Here is a 24,492-nt window from a genome sequence, read left to right as displayed (position 1 = left end):
AGCGTCTCCTTCCTGTATTTAATCCCATCGTTTGATACTTGGGCTGTCCATGTTGCCTGGCCACTTAAGTAATGAAATGCTCTTGTGTCCACGGGGCAAAAGAAACACCGGCAGCACTTCAAAACCAACTTTATTGTCCATATGTTTACAACGAACAACGGAAATTCGTCTTCTGCTCTACTCAATGATAACTTTTCTGCATATGCTTCTGTTTTTCAACGCCAAACCCACCACTGGTGTGCGTGGCCAAAGAGCTCTATTTTCATGTCATCTGACCATAGCACCGGTTCCGATTCCAAGTGCCAATTGCCGTTTAGGGCTGCGGGTAGCTGAGCAAAAATGGAGGAAAACTAAACTTCCAGAGGACCTATCATCCTTTCACTCCCACCTCTCTACTTTCTCTTCCTCTGTATCCGCTGCTAAAGCCATTTTATGTGACCCTAAATGTCAAGCTTCTGCCTCTAACCCTAGGAAACTTTTTTCCCACATTCTCCTCCCTCCTTAATCCTCCACCCCCTCCCTTCTCCCTCTCTGCGGACGACTTTCTCAACCTCTTTGAAAAGAAGATTGACGACATCCGCTCCTCATTCACTCAGCTTATTGAGTCCACTGGTTCCAATCACACATAACTACCCTCCGCCTTGGACCTCTTTCTCCCCTCTCTCCAGATAAAATCCTGCGACCAGTGGCGTCAGGCCGCCCCGCCGCTCGACCCCATCCCCTCCTCCCTTCTCCTGACCATCTCTGGAGACCTTCTCCCATTCCTCACTCCCCTCCTCCCCTCACTTGACTCCTCTGACGTCAAAAACTACAGACATTTGAGCGTGCTGTTTCTGACCAACTCTCTCGCTATCTCTCTCAGAAACGATCTTCCTTGACCCTAACCAGTCAGGCCTCAAGATGGGTCACTCAACTAAGACGGCTCTTCTCTGTGTCACAGAGGCTCTCCGCACTGCCAAAGCTGATTCTCTCTCCTCTGTTCTCATCCTCCTATATCTTTCTGCTGCCTTCAACACCGTGAACCATCTGACCCTCCTCTCCATCCTCTTTGGGCTGGGCGTCTCAGGCTCTGCACACTCTTGGATTGCATCCTACCTGGCAGGCCGGTCCTACCAGGTGACGTGGAAAGGATCTGTGTCTGCACCATGTAGTTTCACTTTTGGTGTCCCCCAGGGCTCGGTTCTATGCCCTCTCCTTTTCTCTCTATACACCAAGTCACTCGGCTCTGTCATATCCTTACATGGTCTCTCCTTTCATTGCTATGTGGATGACACTCAACTACTTTTCTCGTTCCCCCCCTTCTGACACCCAGGCCGGTCCTACCAGGTGACGTGGAAAGGATCTGTGTCTGCACCACGTAGTTTCACTTTTGGTGTCCCCCAGGGCTCGGTTCTATGCCCTCTCCTTTTCTCTCTATACACCAAGTCACTCGGCTCTGTCATATCCTTACATGGTCTCTCCTTTCATTGCTATGTGGATGACACTCTCTGCGTGCCTGGCAGATATCTCAGCTTGTATGTTGGCCCACCACCTCAAGCTCAACCTCGACAAAATGGAGCTGCTCTTCCTCCCGGGGAAGGTCGGCCCGCTCCAAGACCTCTCCATCCCGGTTGACAACTCCACGGTGTCCCCCTCCCGGAGTAAACCGTGGAGTGACCCTGGACAACACCCTGTCGTTCTCTGCAAACATCAAAGCAGTGACTCGCTCCTGCAGGTTCATGCTACAACATCTATCGAGTACGACCCTACCTCACACAGGAAGCGGTGCAGGTCCTAATCCAGGCACTTGTTATCTCCCGTCTGGACTACTGCAACTCGCTGTTCGCTGGGCTTCCCGCTTGTGTCATCAAATACCTGCAACTTATGCAGAACACTGCAGCCCGCCTGGTGTTCAACCTGGTACTTGCCTACGGAGCAGCAAGAGCAACTGCCCTTCCCTACTTTCAGGCTATGTTCAAACCCTACACCCCAACCCAAGCACTCCTTTCTGCCACCTCTGGTCTCTTGGCCCTCCCACCCCTACGGGAAGGCCGCTCCCGCTCAGCCCAGTCCAAGCTCATCTCCGTCCTGGCACCCCAATGGTGGAACCAGCTTCCTCCTGGACAGCAGAGTTCCTGCCCATTTTCCAAAAACATTTGAAACCCTACCTCTTCTTTAAATAATCCCCATTAAAAATTAAAAATAAATGCCTTTTGTGAACTCACACTTGACTTTTTTCCCCCCCTTACTAGCTCTGATTTTGCTGATAGCTACTTTATTGAGGAAAAATGTGCTTGCTATGACTGTGATATGTGGTTGTCCCACCTACAGTTGAAGTCGGAAGTTTACATACACTTAGGTTGGAGTCATTAAAACTTGTTTTTCAACCACTCCATACATTTCTTGTTAACAAACTATAGTTTTGGCAAGTCGGTTAGGACAGCTACTTTGTGCATGACACAAATAATTTTTCCAACAATTGTTTACAGGCAGATTATTTAACTTATAATTCACTGTATCACAATTCCAGTGGGTCAGACGTTTACATACACTAAGTTGACTGTGCCTTTAAACAGCTTGGAAAATTCCAGAAAATGATATCATGGCTTTAGAAGCTTCTGTTAGGCTAATTGACATCATGTGAGTCAATTGGAGGTGTACCTGTGGATGTATTTCAAGGCCTACCTTCAAACTCAGTGCCTCTTTGCTTAGCATCATGGGAAAATCAAACGAAATCAGCCAAGACCTCAGAAAAAGAATTGTGGACCTCCACAAGTCTGGTTCATCCTTGGGAGCAATTTCCAAACGCCTGAAGGTACCACGTTCATCTGTACAAACAATAGTACACAAGTATAAACACCATGGGACCACGCAGCCGTCATACCGCTCAGGAAGGAGACGCATTCTGTCTCCTAGAGATGAACGTACTTTGGTGCGAAAAGTGCAAATCAATCCCAGAACAACAGCAAATGACCTTGTGAAGATGCTGGATGAAACAGGTACAAAAGTATCTATATCCACAGTAAAACAAGTCCTATATCGACATAACCTGAAAGGCCGCTCAGCAAGGAAGAAGCCACTGCTCCAAAACCGCCATAAAAAAGCCAGACTACGGTTTGCAACCGCACATGGGGACAAAGATTGTACTTTTTGGAGAAATGTCCTCTGGTCTGATTAAACAAAAATAGAACTGTTTGGCCATAATGACCATCGTTATGTTTGGAGGAAAAAGGGGAAGGCTTACAAGCCGAAGAACACTATCCCAACCGTGAAGCACGGGGGTGGCAGCATCATGCTGTGGGGGTGCTTTGTTGCAGGAAGGACTGGTGCATTTCACAAAATAGATGGCATCATGAGGAAGGAAAATTAGGTGGATATATTGAAGCAACATCTCAAGACATCAGTCAGGAAGTTAAAGCTTGGTCGCAAATGGGTCTTCCAATGGACAATGACCCCAAGCATACTTCCAAAGTTGTGGCAAAATGGCTTAAGGACAACAAAGTCAAGGTATTGGAGTGGCCATCACAAAGCCCTGACCTCAATCCTATAGAACATTTGTGGGCAGAACTGAAAAAGCGTGTACAAGCAAGGAGGCCTACAAACCTGACTCAGGTACACCAGCTCTGTCAGGAGGAATGGGCCAAAATTCACCCAACTTATTGTTGGAAGCTTGTGGAAGGCTACCCGAAACGTTTGACCCAAGTTAAACAATTTAAAGGCAATGCTACCAAATACTAATTGAGTGTATGTAAACTTCTGACCCACTGGGAATGTGATGAAAGTAATAAAAGCTGAAATAAATCATTCTCTCTACTATTATTCTGACTTTTCACATTCTTGAAATAAAGTGGTGATCCTAAATGACCTAAGACAGGGAATTTTTACTAGGATTAAATGTCAGGAATTGTGAAAAACTGAGTTTAAATGTATTTGGCTAAAGTGTATGTAAACTTCTGACTTCAACTGTAGCTATATGAATGCACTAACTGTAAGTCGCTTTGGATAAGAGTGTCTACTAAATGACTAAAATGTAAATGTTTATCAAACTCCAGGAGGGGGTGTGGTCAGATAACATGAAAATAGAGCTCTTTGGCCACGCACACAAGTGGTGGGTTTGGTGTTGAAAAATGGAAGCATATGCAGAAAGGTACCTCATACCTACAGTAAATTATTATTTTGCTTCCACTGGCCCTTGTTACGGTCAATGGCATCATGAACTTTACCAAGTACCAGGACATTTTAGCCAAAAACCTGGTTGCCTCTGCCAGGAGGCTGACACTTGGCCGCAAGTGGATCGTCCAGCAAGACAATAACCCTAAACACTAATCAAAAGCCACAAATAAATTGTTAATTGACCACAAAATCAACATTTTGCAAGCATACAATATAGCTCAGTATTTGTATTATTTATTTTATACAGTCTTTTTTGCTCGTCTTTATCAAGGGTGCCAATAATGTTGGACCTGAATATATATCCTGATATAAAAAGTTCGAAAATGTATCTAGTAATGGCAGATTGGCCCTTTAAATAGTAAGAAATATAATCTTTATCAGGGCTGTTCAATGTCAGTCCTGGAGGGCAGAAACACTTCTGGTTTTCATCCTCTCCTTCTAATAAGGGACTAATTCAGACCTGGGATACCAGGTGAGTGCAATTAACTACCAGGTAGAAACAAAAACCTGCAGCGTTTCGGACCTCCAGGACCGGAATTGAACAGCCCTGCTCTTTTTTTAAGGATGATGAGTATTATAAATATTAGAATAGAATGTAAATGCTCTATTTGAGCTGCATTGTAAATGCATGTCTACACTAACCCTCCTTTTTGGGGAAATTTTACAGTGTGTGACTCTTCTGTATATAACATCCGGAACCTGTTTGTGTGTCAGACAGGCAAAGATTGAAAATGTCTTTCAACGACTATGGAGCTGTTGTCTGTGCCAAATAATGTTTGTACCATGTTTTGTGCTGCTGCCATGTTGTGTTGCTACCGTGTTGTTGTCATGTTGTGTTGCTACCGTGTTGTTGTCATGTTGTGTTGCTACCATGCTGTGTGGTTGTCTTAGGTCTCTCTTTATGTAGTGTTGTGGTGTCTCTCTTGTTGTGATGTGTGTTTTGTCCTACATTTTTCTTTTTAATCCCCCATCCCCACAGGAGGCCTTTTGGTAGGCCGTCATTGTAAATAAGAATTTGTTCTTAACTGACTTGCCTAGTTAAATAAAGGTTAAATTAATAAAAACACAGTGTCCTCCTTAAGAAGCACTGAGGAGGCACATTTTCAGGAAGCCCTCAAGCAGCGCTGCCCCATTCATTTTCCCTCACCTCTTACACACTTCTTCTTACCTTCGGCAAGGAAAACTCTCAGTAGCAGTTGAACCTCTGTGGCCCATGCCCTTGCCTGGTGTGTCAGATGAAAAGTCCCTGTGTTGGAGCCAAGTCGGCCATTAGCCGGGCTCTGACACCGGCCCACAGTGCTGCTGCACAGCAAAGGGATGCAGGGAGTAAGAGGTAGAGTCAAAATGTACAGGGCAGCAGCAGACTGACTTGCTCTTTGTCCTCCAGGCCTGGAAGGCACACCTCATGAGCCGAGAGGGCTGTAAACAGAACTCACGGAGAGCCCAGCAGGCACAAGGTAAGTCATTCATACACCCACTTACCCCCCCCCCCCCCCCCCTGCTCTTCCACCCAAGCCTGGGGGCTAGTGTTAGACCCATTGAAAGGGCCCATGCTGCCTATTGGTGAAATATATAGCTGTGTTCCTGTCTCATACCAAGAGGTGCATTGAAATGATGACGTGAATTTGGTGTATAGTAGATAATGTGTGTTTGCATTCTTGTGAATTCATAAAAACTGGAAAAGACAGTAATCCTTTCAAAATGCAAAACCAATGAGTGCATGATCAGTGTGTGCTCAAGTGATAGTTAATTGGTTACGAATTTGCTCAATTTGTAGCACATGTATACATGACTGCATTTCATCTGTTAATACCCTTTCACTGAAAGTTAATTTTTATGATTGTCCTTTCCTTTCCTCCTAACCTCTGCCATCACAGAACCTTCATGTCATTTTCAGATGTCCTTTGTGTATGCATACATGCATGTCAGTGGAGGCTGCTGAGGGGAGGACGGCTCATAATAATTTTACATTTTACATTTTAGTCATTTAGCAGACGCTCTTATCCAGAGCGACTTACAGTTAGTGAGTGCATACATGTTTTTATTTTTTTTCATACTGGCCCTCCGTGGGAAACGAACCCACAACCCTGGCGTTGCAAGCGCCATGCTCTACCAACTGAGCTACAGGGGACTACTATGTCTGGAATGGAGTAAATGGAATGGCATCAAACACATGGAAACCATGTGTTTGATGTATTTGATACTATTCCACTCCAGCCATTACCACGAGCCCGTCCTCCCCAATTAAGGTGCCACCCAACCTCCTGTGATGCACATACTGCAAACTTGTGTATATATACACACACACACACACACACACACACACAGCCAGCATCCGAACACCGTACAAACTTCATGCCTTGCAGGTTACCTGTATACAGTACACGTAAGGCAATTCCAGCCTGAAAATATTTTGGTTATCAGATTGTTCTGGCAATTCTCACATAGAAATTAGGAGGAAAGATGTTTGGCATGCTTTTACATTTGTATCACTTTTATTTATTTATTTTTTCAATATGAAGTGGCCATTTTAGGCCTTTTTTAGACCTACATTGCCTTCGGAAAGTATTCAGACCCCTTGACCTTTTCCACATTTTGTTACATTACAGCCTTATTCTAAAATGGATTAAATAGGTTTTTTTCCTCACCAATCTACACAAAGCAAAAACACGTTTTCAGAAATGTTTGTAAATGTATTAAAGATAAAAAACGGAAATATACATTTACATAAGTATTCAGAACCTTTACTCAGTACTTAGTTGAATCACCTTTGGCAGCGATTACAACCTTGAGTCTTCTTGGGTATGACGCTACAAGCTTGGCACACCTGTATTTGGGGAGTTTCTCCCATTATTTTCTGCAGATCCTCTCAACCTCTGTCAGGTTGGATGGGGAGCGTCGCTGCACAGCTATTTTCAGGTCTCTCCAGAGATGTTTGATCGGGTTCAAATCCGGGCTCTGGCTGGGCCACTCAAGGACATTCAGAGACTTGTCCCGAAGCCACTCCTGCGTTGTCTTGGGTGTGTGCTTAGGGTCATTGTCCTGTTGGAAGGTGAACCTTCTCCCCAGTCTGAGGTCCTGAGCCCTCTGGAGTAGGTTTTCATCAAGGATCTCTCTGTACTTTGCTCTATCCCTCGATCCTGACTAGTCTCCCAGTCCCTGCAGCTGAAAAACATCCCCACAGCATGATGCTGCCACCCCCATGCTTCACCGTAGGGATGATGCCAGGTTTCCTCCAGATGTGACACTTGGCATTCAGGCCAAAGAGTTCAATCTTGGTTTCATCAGAACAGAGAATCATGTTTCTCATAGTCTTGAGAGTCCTTTATGTGCCTTTTGGCAAACTCCATGCGGGCTGTTATGTGCCTTTTTACTGAGGAGTGGCTTCTGTCTGGCCACTCTACCATAAAGGCCTGATTGGTGGAGTGCTGCAGAGATGGTTGTCCTTCTGGAAGGTTCTCCCATCTCCACAGAGGAACTCTGGAGCTCTGTCAGAGTGACCATCCCTTCTCACCCTGATTTGTTCAGTTTGGCTGGGCGGCCAGCTCGAGGAAGAGTCTTGTTGGTTCCAAACTTCTTCCATTTAAGAATGATGGAGGCCACTCTTGGGGACCTTCAATGCTGCATAATTTTTTTAGTACCCTTCCCCAGATGTGTGCCTCGACACAATCCTGTCTCAGAGCTCTACGGATAATTCCTTCGTCCTCATGGCTTAGTTTTTGCTCTGACATGCGCTGTCAACTGTGGGACATTTTTACATTTACATTTTAGTCATTTAGCAGACGCTCTTATCCAGAGCGACTTACAGTTAGTGAGTGCATACAGTGGGGGAAAAAAGTATTTAGTCAGCCACCAATTGTGCAAGTTCTCCCACTTAAAAAGATGAGAGAGGCCTGTAATTTTCATCATAGGTACACGTCAACTATGACAGACAAAATGAGGAAAGAAAATCCAGAAAATCACATTGTAGGATTTTTTATGAATTTATTTGCAAATGATGGTGGAAAATAAGTATTTGGTCAATAACACACGTTTCTCAATACTTTGTTATATACCCTTTGTTGGCAATGACACAGGTCAAACGTTTTTCTGTAAGTCTTCACAAGGTTTTCACACACTGTTGCTGGTATTTTGGCCCATTCCTCCATGCAGATCTCCTCTAGAGCAGTGATGTTTTGGGGCTGTCACTGGGCAACACGGACTTTCAACTCCCTCCAAAGATTTTCTATGGGGTTGAGATCTGGAGACTGGCTAGGCCACTCCAGGACCTTCAAATGCTTCTTACGAAGCCACTCCTTCGTTGCCCGGGCGGTGTGTTTGGGATCATTGTCATGCTGAAAGACCCAGCCACGTTTCATCTTCAATGCCCTTGCTGATGGAAGGAGGTTTTCACTCAAAATCTCACGATACATGGCCCCATTCATTCTTTCCTTTACACGGATCAGTCGTCCTGGTCCCTTTGCAGAAAAACAGCCCCAAAGCATGATGTTTCCACCCCATGCTTCACAGTAGGTATGGTGTTCTTTGGATGCAACTCAGCATTCTTTGTCCTCCAAACACGACAAGTTCTATTTTGGTTTCATCTGACCATATGACATATGACATTCTCCCAATCCTCTTCTGGATCATCCAAATGCATTCTAGCAAACTTCAGACGGGCCTGGACATGTACTGGCTTAAGCAGGGGGACACGTCTTGCACTGCAGGATTTGAGTCCCTGGCGGCGTAGTGTGTTACTGATGGTAGGCTTTGTTACTTTGGTCCCAGCTCTCTGCAGGTCATTCACTAGGTCCCCCCGTGTGGTTCTGGGATTTTTGCTCACCGTTCTTGTGATCATTTTGACCCCACGGGGTGAGATCTTGCGTGGAGCCCCAGATCGAGGGAGATTATCAGTGGTCTTGTATGTCTTCCATTTCCTAATAATTGCTCCCACAGTTGATTTCTTCAAACCAAGCTGCTTACCTATTGCAGATTCAGTCTTCCCAGCCTGGTGCAGGTCTACAATTTTGTTTCTGGTGTCCTTTGACAGCTCTTTGGTCTTGGCCATAGTGGAGTTTGGAGTGTGACTGTTTGAGGTTGTGGACAGGTGTCTTTTATACTGATAACAAGTTCAAACAGGTGCCATTAATACAGGTAACGAGTGGAGGACAGAGGAGCCTCTTAAAGAAGTTGTTACAGGTCTGTGAGAGCCAGAAATCTTGCTTGTTTGTAGGTGACCAAATACTTATTTTCCACCATAATTTGCAAATAAATTCATAAAAAATCCTACAATGTGATTTTCTGGATTTTTTTTCCTCAATTTGTCTGTCATAGTTGACGTGTACCTATGATGAAAATTACAGGCCTCTCTCATCTTTTTAAGTGGGAGAACTTGCACAATTGGTGGCTGACTAAATACTTTTTTCCCCCACTGTATATAGACAGGTGTTTGCCTTTCCAAATCATGTCCAATCAATTTAATTTACCACAGGTGGACTCCAATCAAGTTGTAGAAACATCTCAAGGATGATCAATGGAAACAGGATGCACCTGAGCTCGATTTCGAGTCTCATAGCAAAGGGTCTGAATACTTATGTAAATAACACATTTCTGTTTTATTTTTGATACATTTATAAAAACCTGTTTTCGCTTTGTCATTATTGAGTATTGTGTGTGTGTAGATTGAGGGAAAATATTTATTTAATCAATTTTAGAATAAGGCTGTAACGTAACAAAATGTGGAAAAAAGTCAAGGGGTCTGAATATTTTCAGAATGCACTGTATACATGCCTCCTGTATATGCCTATGATCTGTGAACTGTACATGATACAGAAAACATATTGGTTTCATTATGCTCATTATAGTGTGCTGTACTCCTAAATATGGAGTATGTCTAGATTCTCACATTCATTTATTCAACATTACAAATATTAATATCTCAAAAGTACCCTTTTTGATTTTGCTTATTTTTAGACATATTGTTTGAAACAATATACTCTTCAAACGTGACATTTCCAGAGTGGGCTCTCTGGTACTTTTGAAGATATGACCCATTTTATACATAGAAATTGACGTTATGGGTCATTAACCAATCACAGCCTTCCTTTAGGATTGCACATTCAACAAATCACAAGCGGAGGGAGTTTGGAATCCATTTTCCCATTCACTGGTTATCATAACTTTTTTAATTAGCAGAGCCTGTACAGGTCTAAAAAGGGCCTAAAATGGCCACTTTCCTCCTGATTTCCCTCCCCAAAATTGTAATGCAAATGTAAAAGCATGTCAAACATCCTTCCTCCCAATGAAGTTACTGTGTGAGAATTGGGGCGGCAGGTAGCTTAGTGGTTAAGAGCATTGTGCCAGTAACCGAAAGGTCACTGGTTCTAATCCCCGAGCCGACTAGGTGAAAAATCTGTCGATGTGCCCTTGAGCAAGGCACTTAACCCTAATTGCTCCTGTAAGTCGCTCTGGATAAGAGCGTCTGCTAAATGACTAAAAAATGACTAAAAATTGCCATAACAATCTAAGATTCCTAAAATATTTGCGTGCTGTCCTGGTGTAAAATTGCACCATAGCTACTTTATAGACTGTGAACACACTCAGTACTTCCTAATGGTGGTTGTGGAAGGTAATTCTCTTCTTTTTCTCCTGTGTTCAGGGAAGCCTGGCAGTGTGGCTAAGCTTAAGCATGTGTGGTCAGTGGGGAGTAGGGGCAGGGTAATGGGCAAAGGGAGCAGGATTCCGGCCTTGGCACCCAGAGCCAGCCGAACCCACACCAGCCGCCTCACCCCAGTCAAACGGTGAACCCACACCCAACCGTCCCTGCCCCAGTCTTCACACAAGGGCCCGCACAAGGGGACCCTAGATTGTCCAAATGCCAGGAATGAGGAAGAACCAGGGTACCGTCCCAACAGTATAAAATACCTTCCTTTACAATCACTGATCTAAATGACATGATAGGTTTCAATCATATGGCTTTATCCCAACCTATGTAGTCGCCTTACACCAATGGGAGTGGGAGAGGAAATGAGGGAAGGAAATTTGTCAGAGTTTTGGGCTACAGCTCCATGTTGACACCCTGACTAGGGAGGACTGGATTCACTTCCCTTGCAAATGAGTCCATCAGAACAGGGACCAAAATCTGGCTTAAATCAAAAGGGAGGGACACTAAATGTGTTACTATATTACTATATTATATATTAGTATACTACATACTAAGTTATTATAATATAGTAATAATACTATTCTAAGGTATTTATTACTCCAAAGCCAATGACAGCCTGAGTGTAGCTTTACACCAAGTTTATGCATAGCATCTGTTTACATTTCTCTTTACATGTCTCTCTGTGTGGCTTGTAATCTAATCAAATATATGTTTTACTTTGATACAGTAGTTGTGTAAATGTGTGTCTTTGTTTCCTACTGTAATTTCCAACATAGTTATTATTATATAGCACTTTTTGTTTGCCAATGGAATTGATCATGCTTTTCACATTGTCACGCTATTTATTGTCTCAAAATAGGTGTTTATATTTTGAGTGTTTAGACAATCAACACAAAGCACAGATATTTGGCCTGGCCAAAAAACAATTTAAGGTCAAATAGGAATTCTTAATTGCTAATTGAAATAGAAAATAAAATAGATAATAGAAAATAAATGAGAGCAAACATTCTCTTTTTTCTTTAGGAGTAATGTAAGTTAGTGGTAATTTTCCCAAACAGCTAAGATTTGAGAATGGTCCACTTGATGAAACGTCTTAGGCACTTAGTTCTCTGTAATACTTTCTAGAAAGGGTAAGATGCACCCTTTATAGGGTTGCATTTTCTTCCTTATGTTACTTAACATGCTATTGTATTTTGTATAGGTAGCCTAAATCAGGGATTGCATACCAAGTGTGTGAATCTTGACCTAAATCTACAAGTCATAATTATTTCCAAGGTACACCCTACATCAGTAAAATGTGGACTTGAACTAATATAAAGTGTGAACTTAGCAGATAATACTATTTTACTGCTTCATATGTAATATGGTGTGTTACATTGTTATCTGCTGGTCCTTTGCCTTGAATTGCCAATCTTGATCAAGTTATAGGACAATTTTACATTTTCTTACATCCCAATCTTTTTGTCTCTTTCAGCTTTGTTTCATATTTAGGAAATGACATAGGTGTATATCACAGGAGGCTGGTGGCACCTTAATTGGGGAGGACGGGCTCATGGTAATGCATGGAGCAGAATCAGTGGAATGGTATCAAATACATCAAACACAGGGTTTCCATGTATTTGATGCCATTCCATATGCTCCATTCCAGCCATTATTACGAGCCATCCTCCCCTCAGCAGCCTCCACTGGTGTATATATTTTCCTTGTGGATTTTCAGTACAAATCAATCAGTATTGACTGTACATACATATTTGATTTACAACCATTTTGTGCGCAGATTGAAACATCTATGTCTCTTACTCTGGTTTGTTTGAGATAATACAAATATGTATTTCAGACACCTGTTGCAATCTTTTACACCAACAATTACAGTATATGTTATCCACCCAGCAGCCCTCAACTCTTACCCAGCCCTCAGCCACATTAAAACACTGATATAACAAAACATATTTAATGAATCTGTTACAAACATCAAAACAAAAGCTAGTTGTGACTCTTAAAATATAGTTAAATATTTGTTCTAGAATCTATGGCAAACATTTATCAAATTATATTTTCATGTAACCTTTTTAGTTACTAACACATCCCTAATCTCAACTCAAAGGCACTAAACTGTGGCATTAAAAAGGTGTTTCAGTGTTAAATGCTGCCATATATTTACAGAGTTTGCTGAAAAAGTGGTTAATTTAGTATAGACATAAGGCATGTACACTTACTAATTTGGTTGTCCTACTTATTGACATTACAATAAACATGACAAAATTGAAAGATTAACAAACAGGTCAGTGAGAACGAAAGAAAGTCATTATTTTCACATTGTCTTTCTTAGTTGGATATTTTAGTGACAGCAGTGTGCCCTACTAGGCCTACATACACATATTACAATTACATGTAACAATTTGACAATATTTTTTGCATAACCTTTGTCACACTGAGCTTTAGCTTGACAATCATGGTGCAGTTTCTTTTGCGCAAACCAGCTCCTTATTTTCCACTACACTCCACATCCTGAGTAGCTCCTGAGGACTCAATTTATGGACTACGATGAGGTTTTTGAAAAAGCACGGTTCGCTGTTCATTGGACTCACTCTGCGTTTCATGATGCCAAAGGTCCTGAAACCTGGGTGCATCTCTGGAGTCAAGTGTAGCTTCTGGAGGCACATTCCCAAAAACACATCATCAATGGGATAGAGCTCCAAGTCCTCTGAAACCACAAACAGTCTCCGAGCTAATTGTGAGGACATTAAAAACCCACCACCACCAACATAAGGTGGGTACGGTTTGTCAAACAGCTCTTTGGGGATGTAGTATTTACTTTGATGGTTTCTGATGGGGATGGCTTTGGATATGGTGTCCCCAACAAATAAGTTGAGCACTTTGCGGTCCTCAGTCTTGAAACCAATAAGTTCCAGTAAGTTATTTGTATTCACGAAAACGTCGTCATCCCCTTTGAATATAAATTTGGCACCGGAGCAGTGAATATCAAACCATTTCAGAAAATTCACCTCTTTCAAGGTGAGGTTGAAAAATGTGTCCATAAAATCCCATTGAAGAATGTCTCCATATATCATGTCCTCATACTCAATCAACTTTTGAAGGTTTTTCGTGTCTTTACCATTTGTAGGGCTTCCTAGAAGAAACAGCGTTTTTATTCTCTTACCATCAATTGTCTGTTCCCTACCCCAGGTATTACGCACGGCCTCTCGCCTATCATGCTGCTCTACAACGGATTTTACTACCATGAGCAAGTGTATGTCTCCATTCCTGCATTTATCCGGGTGGTTTATTAACATTGGGAAATACCGACAATGTCTGTGTAACACAAACTGGTGGAACCTCGGATCCAAACGTCGAAACCAATAATTTTTCCTCACGGATGAATCTTCACTGCAGTTCATAACGTGTACATCCCAAGTAGCCGCAGTAGCGTTGGACACGGTCACCCGTGGCGCATCCAAATCATCACCAAGAACAGGCGGTGAGTAGTTTCCAAAACTGCTTTTCAATGTGCCTTTTCCTTTGTAGAAATCACACTCAGGTCCACACCAACCGGCGTCTCCCAGGCTCTTAACCTCCATACCATCATTGACGCTATTATCCACAAGTTTGAACTTTTGGATCATCAATAAAGACGCAAAAACTAGAGACAAGCTCAGGAGAGTTTTCAATACCCTCTTTCTCCTGAAAAAATTATACATAGCTATGGCGCAAAACGTGTAATGAATAAGAAATCCTTAAATTGAATAGGCACTCCTATTGTCATAGCATCTCATCATTCATTAGTGTCCATTTTGAAAAATTGAGCGCTGCGCGTAAATTACAGTTTGGCTACATCTTAGTGAGTCTGTTCACTGTCCCGTGTCAGCTACCTTAAAAGTAGGTAGCTGGACGCCACCATGGTATTCCTTTAGCGTACAATAAGACTGGCCTAAAAGTGTTCGATGAGATAGTCTACCATCTGTGGACTGGTCTTGAAAAGTGACTGTTGCCTACAAGCTTCTCCCCTTACTCAGTTCCCACTAAGCATGGACCGACTTCTTTAGGACGTCTTTTTTCGGGGTCCTGTCCAGACCGGCCTGCGTTGTTTGGTGTGGTCTGGACCAGCCTTGATTTCAATGTCCACAGATGTTGATTTTTGGTCTGGTCCGAACCAATCATAGATGTCTATGTTTGGTTCAGATTTGGTCCGGTCCAGAAAATACGTATTTTCATCTTTCATTCAGAACCTAACATTAACCTTCTGACTTTGACGTCAGAAAATACGTATTTTCAACATAATTTTGCTTACTTTTTTTTCTCCTCTCCCCAATACACCTATCTGTGACAAAATGCAGGTTTCTTATTTCACATCACAGGAGGCTCACTAGACTGCGTCTCCGGTTGGCACACTAGACTTTTAGGCTTAAAATGAGATATCTAATGGCATAAGCTACTTGAAAAACTAAGGCTGAAGCTATATTGTCCATTTGATTGCACCTGCTATTTATTTATCAGCCATCAAGAAATACGGTGTATTGTCTTATTATAATGATAATAATACTGTATTATATAATAGGTTATTGTGTATGATTATATGCATTACAATAACACAGCCTACATACAATTGCCCATCAACGTAGCTAAGGAACTAAACGTAAGTCCCTTAGTTACCCATCAACGAAGCTTCAGAAAACGTAATTATAAACTACAGGAGAAATTTGTTTTGCAGCAGTCATCCATTAACACAAAAATATATTTATCACACACACACACAGATCCCCAGGGACCAAATCAGTGTAACTCCAGACGCCCAAGCACAGATGAAAGGGGAAACCAGTGTCTTTGGGCTGTTTGAGGAAATTCATTATAAGGTTTTACCACCCCCGTGTGTCGGTTTTGGAAATTGACAAATTTGTGTGGTTTTTTTCCACCACAAACAACGACCTTGCCGCACCGTTCCCCCCTGTATCAACATGTATTAAGTGCAGTAAGACATGACACTCAATTTTTTGTCGAAATAAGAAAGACAAACAGTAGCTAGTAGGCACCATTGACTGGCACAAGGTATCAAGTTTTTTTTGATAACTCAACATCAGAGACCTCGACCTCTGATTGAACTGCACGTGACTTCCAGACGTAGCTACATTTTTCGGAATTCGAACGCTGTCTAGATTCACCACTCGGATTAGAAAACAACACGGTGTCTTTTTTATCAGAACGACGATTTTACAGTTTACTGACCACCTGTATTCAGAACGAAATTACCTTAGATTTAATTAGCAGATTAGCTAGCTACGTCCACAAATATTTGTGCAAAAGCGACTGTTAACAAGATTGCAATCCAGCGACTGACATGTAGCTAACTTCCAAAAATGAGGAAGAAACAGGTGAGCTTGTCCGAGTTAGTAGTTAGCCAACGTTAGCTAGTTAAGCTCCCACAATATATACTATTATTTAACACTATTTAGCTACCTAGCTAGCGATTAAATTGTCTTTGGAAATTATTTAGTCTTTCATCAACGAACTAACGGTAGTCTGTTAGCTAGTGGGGCAGTAGTTTGCTAGCTAGCTATCTCCGTTGGTTACGGTAGCCAGCTAAGAAGTGTTAGTTACTTAGCTAATGAATAATGTCTGCAACTGTGTTGATTTAACAAAATGCGTGAACTCATTTCAGATGTCTAGTCGAGTTAGCAATTTGAAGCGGCGAAAGGAGAAGTGCACTCGTGCCTCAAGCGACCTAAACCTCAAGGTGAAGAGTTCAGATAAGGTGAATGTTGTGTTTTAGTTATTCTCATTTTAGCTACGTGTTAAATTATGGCTGGTCCGTCAGTGTTATGGAAGCCTTTTAGTATTTTTAATACGCTGTTTTGCCTTCATAGAGTTCAGTGAAGAGGATGGATGTAAAAAAAACGAAATTGGAAGACTCAAAAACCGAAATGCCCCTGAATGACTGTATGGTTGGCGGTTGTAGGGCGTCAACAACCACTTCTGAGAAGCTCAGCTGTGATGGTTATAAGTGGGATGAAAAGACAAGGTGTGGAGCACCACCAGACATGGATGAATTGTGGGAAGGTAAAGAGAATGGTCTGAGATTTGAGTTGAATTACTGCAAAACAAACGGGTTACCAGAGAATATGGAGGGTGACGAAACTGAAGAGGGTGTTGTGATTGACAAGAGCATCTTCCTTGACGATGACAGTAACCAGGTTCTTCCTGTGGAAAAGTTCTTCGGAAACATGGAAGTTGTACAGGTGAGAGGAGATTTTTATAACAAGGCCAATGTGCTTGGTGTGATGGGTGAAATAATGGTCTGCTGTTTGGAGCATGATGTGGCCTAATTTCAAATACTCTGATATTTCCATTTGCCTTGTAGGATTGTCCACGGAGATCTGCAGCCTCCTCGACCTTCAGCAGGAGGGAGCACCGGAGACGACAGTACTACGCCAAAGAGGACAGTGATGAAGAAGAGGGCTACACAGACATGCAAGATGACATAGGTGGCACTTAGTTTACAGAAATAACTAATTCATATCAATGGAATGGATTAAAACCTCTGTCCTTTTACTAGCCTAATGGCAGATAAGCCTTGGAAAGTGGGTTTGTTCAATGGAACGAGGGTATCAAGTTAACTTTTTGCCAGCATGTAACCCAAAGTTTAAACATTTGTATTGCTATTTGCACTAACAAAATAACTATTTGATTTTCAATTATCAGGACCTATAGTTTATAGTGTGTGTGTATATATTGTTTAATTGGTACAGGGTAAGCGCTCGTTCTATTTTTTTTTTTATTGAATGTGTCTTTTACTATGTTGTTACTGGTTGCCTTGTCAGTATGTATGCACAATAATAGCTTTTTATTTGGCGTTTTTATATTGCTATGTAATAGCACGACTGAATGAATGGAACATATAAATCATGTAGTCTTTAGGCAGGTTTCCAATGACCCAGGTTTATTCGACAAAAGCAATGTAGAAAAAAATAATAATTGTGACGTGTAATGGAAACGGCAGATATAGGAAACCATTTCTAAAGATCTACAACATTTTTATCTGTTCGACGGGTGGGATTTTCCTTTCGTCAAACCTTCTTTGCGACAAATGATGATGGAAACTGTTTTTCGAATAAATAATTGCTGAATTCTTTGGAAGGTACATGGGGCACGTGATGTCATCACGTAACAATACGCTCCACATTTAATTCTAAATGCCTACTGTTTGGAAAATCAATTTCCTCAACTGGTTGGCTGGCAAGTTTCACCATTTAATTATTTCTGATCTACAGGAGTGCAAATTTCACCGTAGTACAGACGTGGTGATACGTAGGCACAATATTAGTCAATTATTGCATATCCATTCAGGCTTTCTCGGACTACCTGAGACATGAAACCGATAGGTGGGAGGGCATACAGTCTGTCACCAATTTATGAGTGCTCAATTTGTCTAAGCGGGTAATGGAAACACTTAAACCACATTTTTATTCAACACTAGGTTTTGGCAGAAAAGTTTTTTCTAGGTGTGACGTCATTACGTCCAGCTGTTTTCATCGACAAGATAAGTTAAAAGGAAACGCACCATAGCAGGCAATTGGCACATCTACACTGAATGAAAATATAAACACAACATGTAAAATGTTGGTCCCATGTTTCATTAGCTTATTTCTCTCAAATTTTGTGCACAAATTTGTTTACATCCCTGTTAGTGAGCATTTCTCCTTTGCCAAGATTGTCCATCCACCTGACAGGTGTGGCATATCAAGAAGCTGATTAAACAGCATGATCATTACACAGGTGCACCTTGTGCTGGGAACAATAAAAGGCCACTTTAAAATTTGCTGTTTTATCACACAACTCAATGCCACAGATTTGCCACAAGTTTTGAGGGCGCGTGCAATTGGCATGCTGACTGCAGGGAATGTCCACCAGAGCTGCTAATGTTAATTTCTCTACCATAAGCTGCCGCCAACGTCATTAAAGCCCTTTTGTGGGGGAAAACTCATTCTGATTGGCACCCCTGCCCAGTCATGTGAAATCCATAGATGATGGTTTAATGAATTTATTTCAATTGACTGATTTCCTTATATGAACTGTAACTCAGTAAAATCTTTGAAATTGTTGCATGTTGCCTTTATATTTTAGTTCAGTATATTTTCAATGCAAACTTTGTAAATGTTGACAACAAAAAAAAATCGCTGTAGAAGTTAAACATAGGTAATGTTACACTGCCAATACAAGGAGCAAGTTAACTTATTTAGAATTTTCAATGACCTGTGTCTGCATTGTTCTACAAACACATTTACACTTGCCCAAATGAAAGCTGTTGAAACTAAGCATAACTTTATCACATAATTATCTAATTACGCTTACAGGCTATGGCACAGCAATCAGATCTGCTATAATGAAATCTGTGTGACTCCAAAGCAAAATAGTCAAACCTCAGACAACTTTCTTTAAAAACTTTTTATTGGTTCCCCCCACACAATTATAGTGCAAACAGTAAATAAATTAGAATACGCGTTATACATTCAAATATAATTAAAATTATATTTGTAAATGTCAGAAGAAATCGTTCTCTATGCACTTGGAGATTTGAGGATTTGACAGGTGTTATCAATCTGGTAATAGCTCCACCTTGTCCTCTGATAGGGGAGGGGGGGCCTTCAGTACAACAAAAGTGTTTTGCATTTTAAATTCAACGGAAAAGGTAGTGAACGACCAGTTGAAGAACGGAGTGATTATGGCGGCCCAGAGGGAGATTGTATGGTGTGTGCTGCACGTGTTTTGCAATTTTAAATGGTCACATCCATATTGATCAGGCCACACCCACCAAACAGGCACAAACTTACCTCAAAGGCTGTTGAAGAATGGTGCGCACCATTTTGGGGACACGTGTCTTTCAGTACAAACCGTCACACAATGTAGAAAACGTTGAATTGAACTGAACACACCCTGTGCATAGGAATTGGGACGATTTGGGATTGGCCCATTGACTACTACCCAATCAGTGGCTCATAATGGAGTGCTTTTTAAGATCACTAGCACAAAATAATCAACAAATCAGCTGTTCAGAGAGCAGCAGAAAACAATGTTCCCTGCCCAGAATTACATTTAGTTCAATTTACCAGTAGTAATACGTCTTGCACTTCATCCATTGTTTGTGAAAATAAAAATCATAATGTCCCTTTACTAGTCTTTTACTTAATTTTTTAGAATAACAAACACTAGAAAAGCATCTGCCCTTAAATGTAAAAAACATCTTCACTTTATAGAGAATCATTTTCGTTTGCCCCGTTTGTACATGTTTCTTTTATCACACAGCAAGTCATGGGCACTTTTCTTATGGCATACGATATGCACCAGCTTTAGATTCTCCCGAGTGAACAGCAGTTTGTAAAAATAGTCCAGGTTTATGTTGTTGCTATTGCGGTTCTGCAGTGCTTCCACCAGGGCAGGAATGACCGTCCTCTTCTTCTCAATCCTGGGACAGAGATTTCAATCAACTACAGATTTGATCCACAACCGACATACATAACATTGCAATTCATAATTAAGCAAGCTTTTTTGTAATACTGTTTCAAACACGATTTTGAGCCTGACATTCTGAATGATATTAATAACCGTTATCATCCACTAAACCCACCTGTGGTCCAAGTTCCAGGTGCTGAAGAGAATCCTGCTCTCTCGGTTGCCATAGGGGTTGATGGAGTGTAGGGACTTGCATTCATCCTGGTCAAAAGCACCCTGAGGAAAGGAGAGAGATGGGGGGAGGACACAGGCTGTAAGACAGGATGCTACGGTGCCAAACATGGTACTGTTGGTAACCATTCACATCTCCGTGACCATTTTCAATCACCTAATTAATTATGTTGTGTTTATGCTTTATTATAGTCAAATTCTACATTACTAGCCTCTTTCAGGTTCATAAATGTTACCTGACAGGAGAACCATCCTTCCTTGGTGCATAGTCGATTGAGTTCCTTCTCTGTCCTGTTGAAGTAGCAGCCATTGTACTTGTCAGACTTCAGCTGCATCACCAAGGACTCTGCAGTCTTCTTGTATTCATCCTTGAGTTTAGGCTTTTGGATTGTTTGAGCATAACTATCCACCTGTGTATAAGCAAATTATAAATCAGTCATGAGTAAGTATATTCTTTCCCCTCAGAAAATAGAAGGGCAGATAACAATTTGGATTATATTTGTTATACTGAGGTACTCCTTTTGAGGATCACTTCTTGACAGTCCCAACCACTTTCAGCGTCAAACCAAAGCATCAGTAATACAGTTTTACCTCCTTCATGTATCCACGAATCCTGCTCTCACAGTTGTACTTCATGTAGGCTGATTTGGTCTTAAATCTGACATCAATTCCTGAAAGCACAGAAATGGAAGGTTGCAACTTTAAAAGGTACAGATTGTTTCAGCTAAATATAAAAAGTTCCTTATACTTTGCTCCATCTTGCTTTTGGCTATCACATTGTTTCCTGCAGGATTTCTTTCCAACCCAAGATTGAGTGAGGACTTGTTACCTTGGAACCAGTCTTCATCGTCTTCTCTGTTTTCAGTCTCAGAGCTGTCCTTCAAATGCAGCAGCAGTTCCCCCAGGAGTTTGCGTCTCTTTGGATAACGCTTGTCAGAGAGAAGCCCCTTAGCCGCATTAATCAGAAGATCCGAGTTCCTGTCGGTGTCCAGCAACCGGACTATGTCACAGACAACTGGAATAATAACAAATCATACCTGTTATTTAAATTGATTTACAGAGCAACCTTTGTTAGCTACACATCCAAGCCATGGCACCAATGTGACCAGCTGGGTTTGAAGCCCAAACAGCCTCACTGACCAACCTGGACTCAGGGGTAGACGTAACATAGTACATGTAAATCCAGGACACTCCAATGAGTATAATATGTTACATTTCTAATAGTATGTATTAATTTGTGGATGGCCATCATCCATTTCGTATCATATGTTACAAATTAACATTCGTATGATACTGTATGTTACGAATTGCAATTCGTACAATATGTTTCTAATTCCAGTTTGTTGTGGCTAACGTTAGCTAGGTTAGGGGTTAGAATTAAGATTAGTAGTTAGGTTAAAGGGTTAAGGTTAGCAGTGTTTCCCAAACTCAGACCTGGGGATCCCAAGGGGCGCACGTTTTGTTTTTTTCCCTAGCACTACACAGCTGATTCAAATAATCAAAGCTTAATGATGAGTTGATTATTAGAATCAGCTGTTTAGTGCTAGGGCAAAAACCAAAATGTGCACCCCTTGGGGTGCCCAGGACCGAGTTTGGGAAACACTGGGTTAGGGGAAGGTTAAAAAGTAGTAAGTAGTCGCAAAATTGCTCAAATGCTAAAGCTGTCTGTGATGAGATTCGAACACGCAATCTTTGGGTTGCTAGATGTTCGCGTTATCCACCCTACTTTTTGCTTGAGTAACCTTCTGTCTTATGTAACCATACCAAACATATCATACTAATTTGAGTGTCCCTGATTTACGTTTACTATTTTACGTCTAGTCTATGAGACCAGGCTGCACCGGCAACAATCACTGGCAGGCAAGGTTAAGCTACTCATTAGTGAGTGTGGTTAACTGCTCTTCCTAAAAGTGAAAGCAAGGCGAATCCATCCTTTTCAAATCAATTACCTCAATTATATGCCTACATAAAGTATTTAAAGAAGTGCATATTTAAATTAGTATTGTTATCATTTATTTACCATGCACAGCTACATAAAGTAGGTCTTATCAATATATAAATGTGCATGACACCAAGTCTAAGGTGGTTAACGTTAGTTGGCTAGTTGTTTGTTTTAAATGTTTTTTACAGTCAGTTACAATGTTTAACTCACATCCGCTCCATCTCTCATCCATGGCAAGAAGGACAAGTTCAGCATTGTCTGGAAGACTTCGGAAATAGTCCTCTGACAATTCTGTTCCATCTTCATACAAACAAATATGCGAACCGACGAGTGGAACCTAGAAGAAAAGGATTCACATAATAATGTAAATTAAAGAACAATGTAACTTTCATTATCGCCACTTCCTCGTTGCAGGTCAAGACCGACTGTTTTGGTCTGGTAGCAGTAGAATGTGCTAAACTACTGGGCGAAATCGTACCTGTAGAAGTTTACTCCCCTTTTTGAGAAGCTCTTTCAGACTTGTTGCAGCCACCCCATATTTTTTAGTTTCATTCAGACTTCTTATTTTGACAAGTTTGTTTTTTCTGAAAAGTCCAGACATCGCGCCCTTTCTTCTATGAAGACCATTGAGCAGAAACATGGAAAGAAAGGACGCATACTGCCAACTAGTGGACTGGAAAGGCTGGAAAATTATCCAAAATTATTCTTCTTCTTCTATGGTATATTGGCGATCACACAATTTAATGTGCATTCCGGATGCAAACAGGATTCCCCAGAAAACGGAACAAACTACCATTATTTAAAAAATCTAACAACTTTTCTGTTAAAAAATAAAACAGATCTGATCCCTACACAGGCTCAAGGTGAGCCTGGGAGGGTGGGTCTTCTGGCGCCAGTACCCCTTGCAAGTCTTCAGATGTAAAATCCTTAAGTCCCGAAAACTGTTCAGCCGCAGCCACAATAATGTCCAGTTTCTTAGATTTCTTTGAGACTTGTGCTGTACAGTTTATAACTGTGGCAATGAACGCAACAAAATCCACCTTTTTGTCTGGCAGCAAACATTTACTACAGGCTGTGGTGTATCCATTACCATATCTTCACTAGCATCACTTGTTTTCTCAATTATTTTATATTCGATTGACCGCTCTAACTTTTGCCACCTCAATCTCCTTCACCCTTAAAGGGCACTCCAGGAAGTCAGGATCATGATCCCCACCACAATTGTACCACCGTCATCCTTCTACACACCGTTTTTCAGTATACTCTGTTCGTCTGCACACACTTGAAACATGGCCAAATCCTTTACAAATCTTACACTACATTGGTTTGGGGACGAAAGCTCTTACGGCTTATCTTACATTACTAAGCTTCACATGCGCAGGTATTTGCTCTTTATCAAAAAACAACATGACCGACTTTCTTCTTTTGCCTCATTCACCCAGTGGATCAGACACCCGGCACCAACCACACCAGGAATTATCTTCAGGTATTCAATCTGAACATCCGTCGTCAACCCTGAGATGACTCCTTTGACGGGTGCTCTACTCCGAAGTTCAAAACACAAAACTTCTGTTGTCTGGATTCTTTTGAGGCCCACTGCAATCTTCCTCTGCTCTTCAGAAATACAATTAATCAAAATAAGACCACTCCTGGTCACTCTGACAGACTCCACTTTTCCAAGCGCATACGTCAGCATTTTCGACACCTCAAACGGGTTTCCCACATATGCATCCTTACTCAACAAACGCATCCCAACAAGATGCGATTCATTATCATTCACACACATATATTCCACTCCAATTTTAGACAATTTCCTTTTTGTTCCAGTTTTCGATACTACTGTTGTCCACTCAGAACATTCGTCTCTTATCCAATATTCAATTCTAAGGGCTTTATTGGCATGGGAAACATACACTATATAAAAAAAAGTATGGGGATACCCCTTCAAATTAGTGGATTCGGCTATTTCAGCCGCACCCAACAGGTGTATAAAATCGAGCACACAGCCATGCAATCTCCAAAGACAAACATTGGCAGTAGAATGGCCTTACTGAAGAGCTCAGTGACTTTCAACGTGGCACCG

At 41.5% G+C, this 24,492-nt stretch overlaps 4 protein-coding genes across 4 annotated transcripts in view; 2 read left to right on the top strand and 2 right to left on the bottom strand.

The window, feature by feature from the left end:
* The window catches only part of LOC311148097 (centrosomal protein of 104 kDa-like), a 59,944-nt gene extending 48,540 nt beyond the window's left edge, over positions 1–11,404 (top strand). The window contains exons 20-22 of the mRNA XM_084185008.1: positions 5,132–5,142; positions 5,540–5,609; positions 10,790–11,404. Coding sequence (XP_084041134.1) covers positions 5,132–5,142; positions 5,540–5,609; positions 10,790–10,935 — 227 coding nt within the window. The 3' untranslated portion in view covers positions 10,936–11,404. The remainder of the gene's footprint in view (positions 1–5,131; positions 5,143–5,539; positions 5,610–10,789) is intronic.
* Positions 11,405–12,805: 1,401 nt separating this feature from the next.
* LOC311147750 (UDP-GlcNAc:betaGal beta-1,3-N-acetylglucosaminyltransferase 7-like) lies at positions 12,806–14,769 on the bottom strand. The gene has a single exon (XM_084184523.1). The coding sequence runs from the start codon at positions 14,491–14,493 to the stop codon at positions 13,246–13,248; it is 1,248 nt and encodes a 415-aa protein (XP_084040649.1). The 5' UTR covers positions 14,494–14,769; the 3' UTR covers positions 12,806–13,245.
* Positions 14,770–15,715: 946 nt separating this feature from the next.
* On the top strand, positions 15,716–18,888 carry LOC311148234 (uncharacterized protein). Its single transcript, XM_084185130.1, has 4 exons — positions 15,716–16,161; positions 16,449–16,541; positions 16,654–17,025; positions 17,148–18,888. Exons 1-4 carry the CDS (start codon positions 16,147–16,149, stop codon positions 17,280–17,282), a joined length of 615 nt encoding a protein of 204 aa, XP_084041256.1. The 5' UTR covers positions 15,716–16,146; the 3' UTR covers positions 17,283–18,888.
* Positions 18,889–19,223: 335 nt separating this feature from the next.
* LOC311148233 (DNA fragmentation factor subunit beta-like) lies at positions 19,224–23,049 on the bottom strand (the record flags this gene model as incomplete). The annotated part of the gene is made up of 7 exons (XM_084185129.1): positions 19,224–20,249; positions 20,412–20,512; positions 20,704–20,877; positions 21,059–21,138; positions 21,297–21,482; positions 22,620–22,746; positions 22,888–23,049. 7 exons carry the CDS (start codon positions 23,047–23,049, stop codon positions 20,045–20,047), a joined length of 1,035 nt encoding a protein of 344 aa, XP_084041255.1. The 3' UTR covers positions 19,224–20,044.
* Between the last annotated feature and the right edge of the window lie 1,443 nt (positions 23,050–24,492).

This window comes from Coregonus lavaretus (assembly GCF_964263955.1).
Source record: "Coregonus lavaretus genome assembly, chromosome: 20".
Lineage (NCBI taxonomy): Eukaryota > Metazoa > Chordata > Actinopteri > Salmoniformes > Salmonidae > Coregonus > Coregonus lavaretus.
The sequence above is the reverse complement of the archived record's forward strand: the minus strand, read 5'-3'. Positions and strand labels throughout refer to the sequence as shown.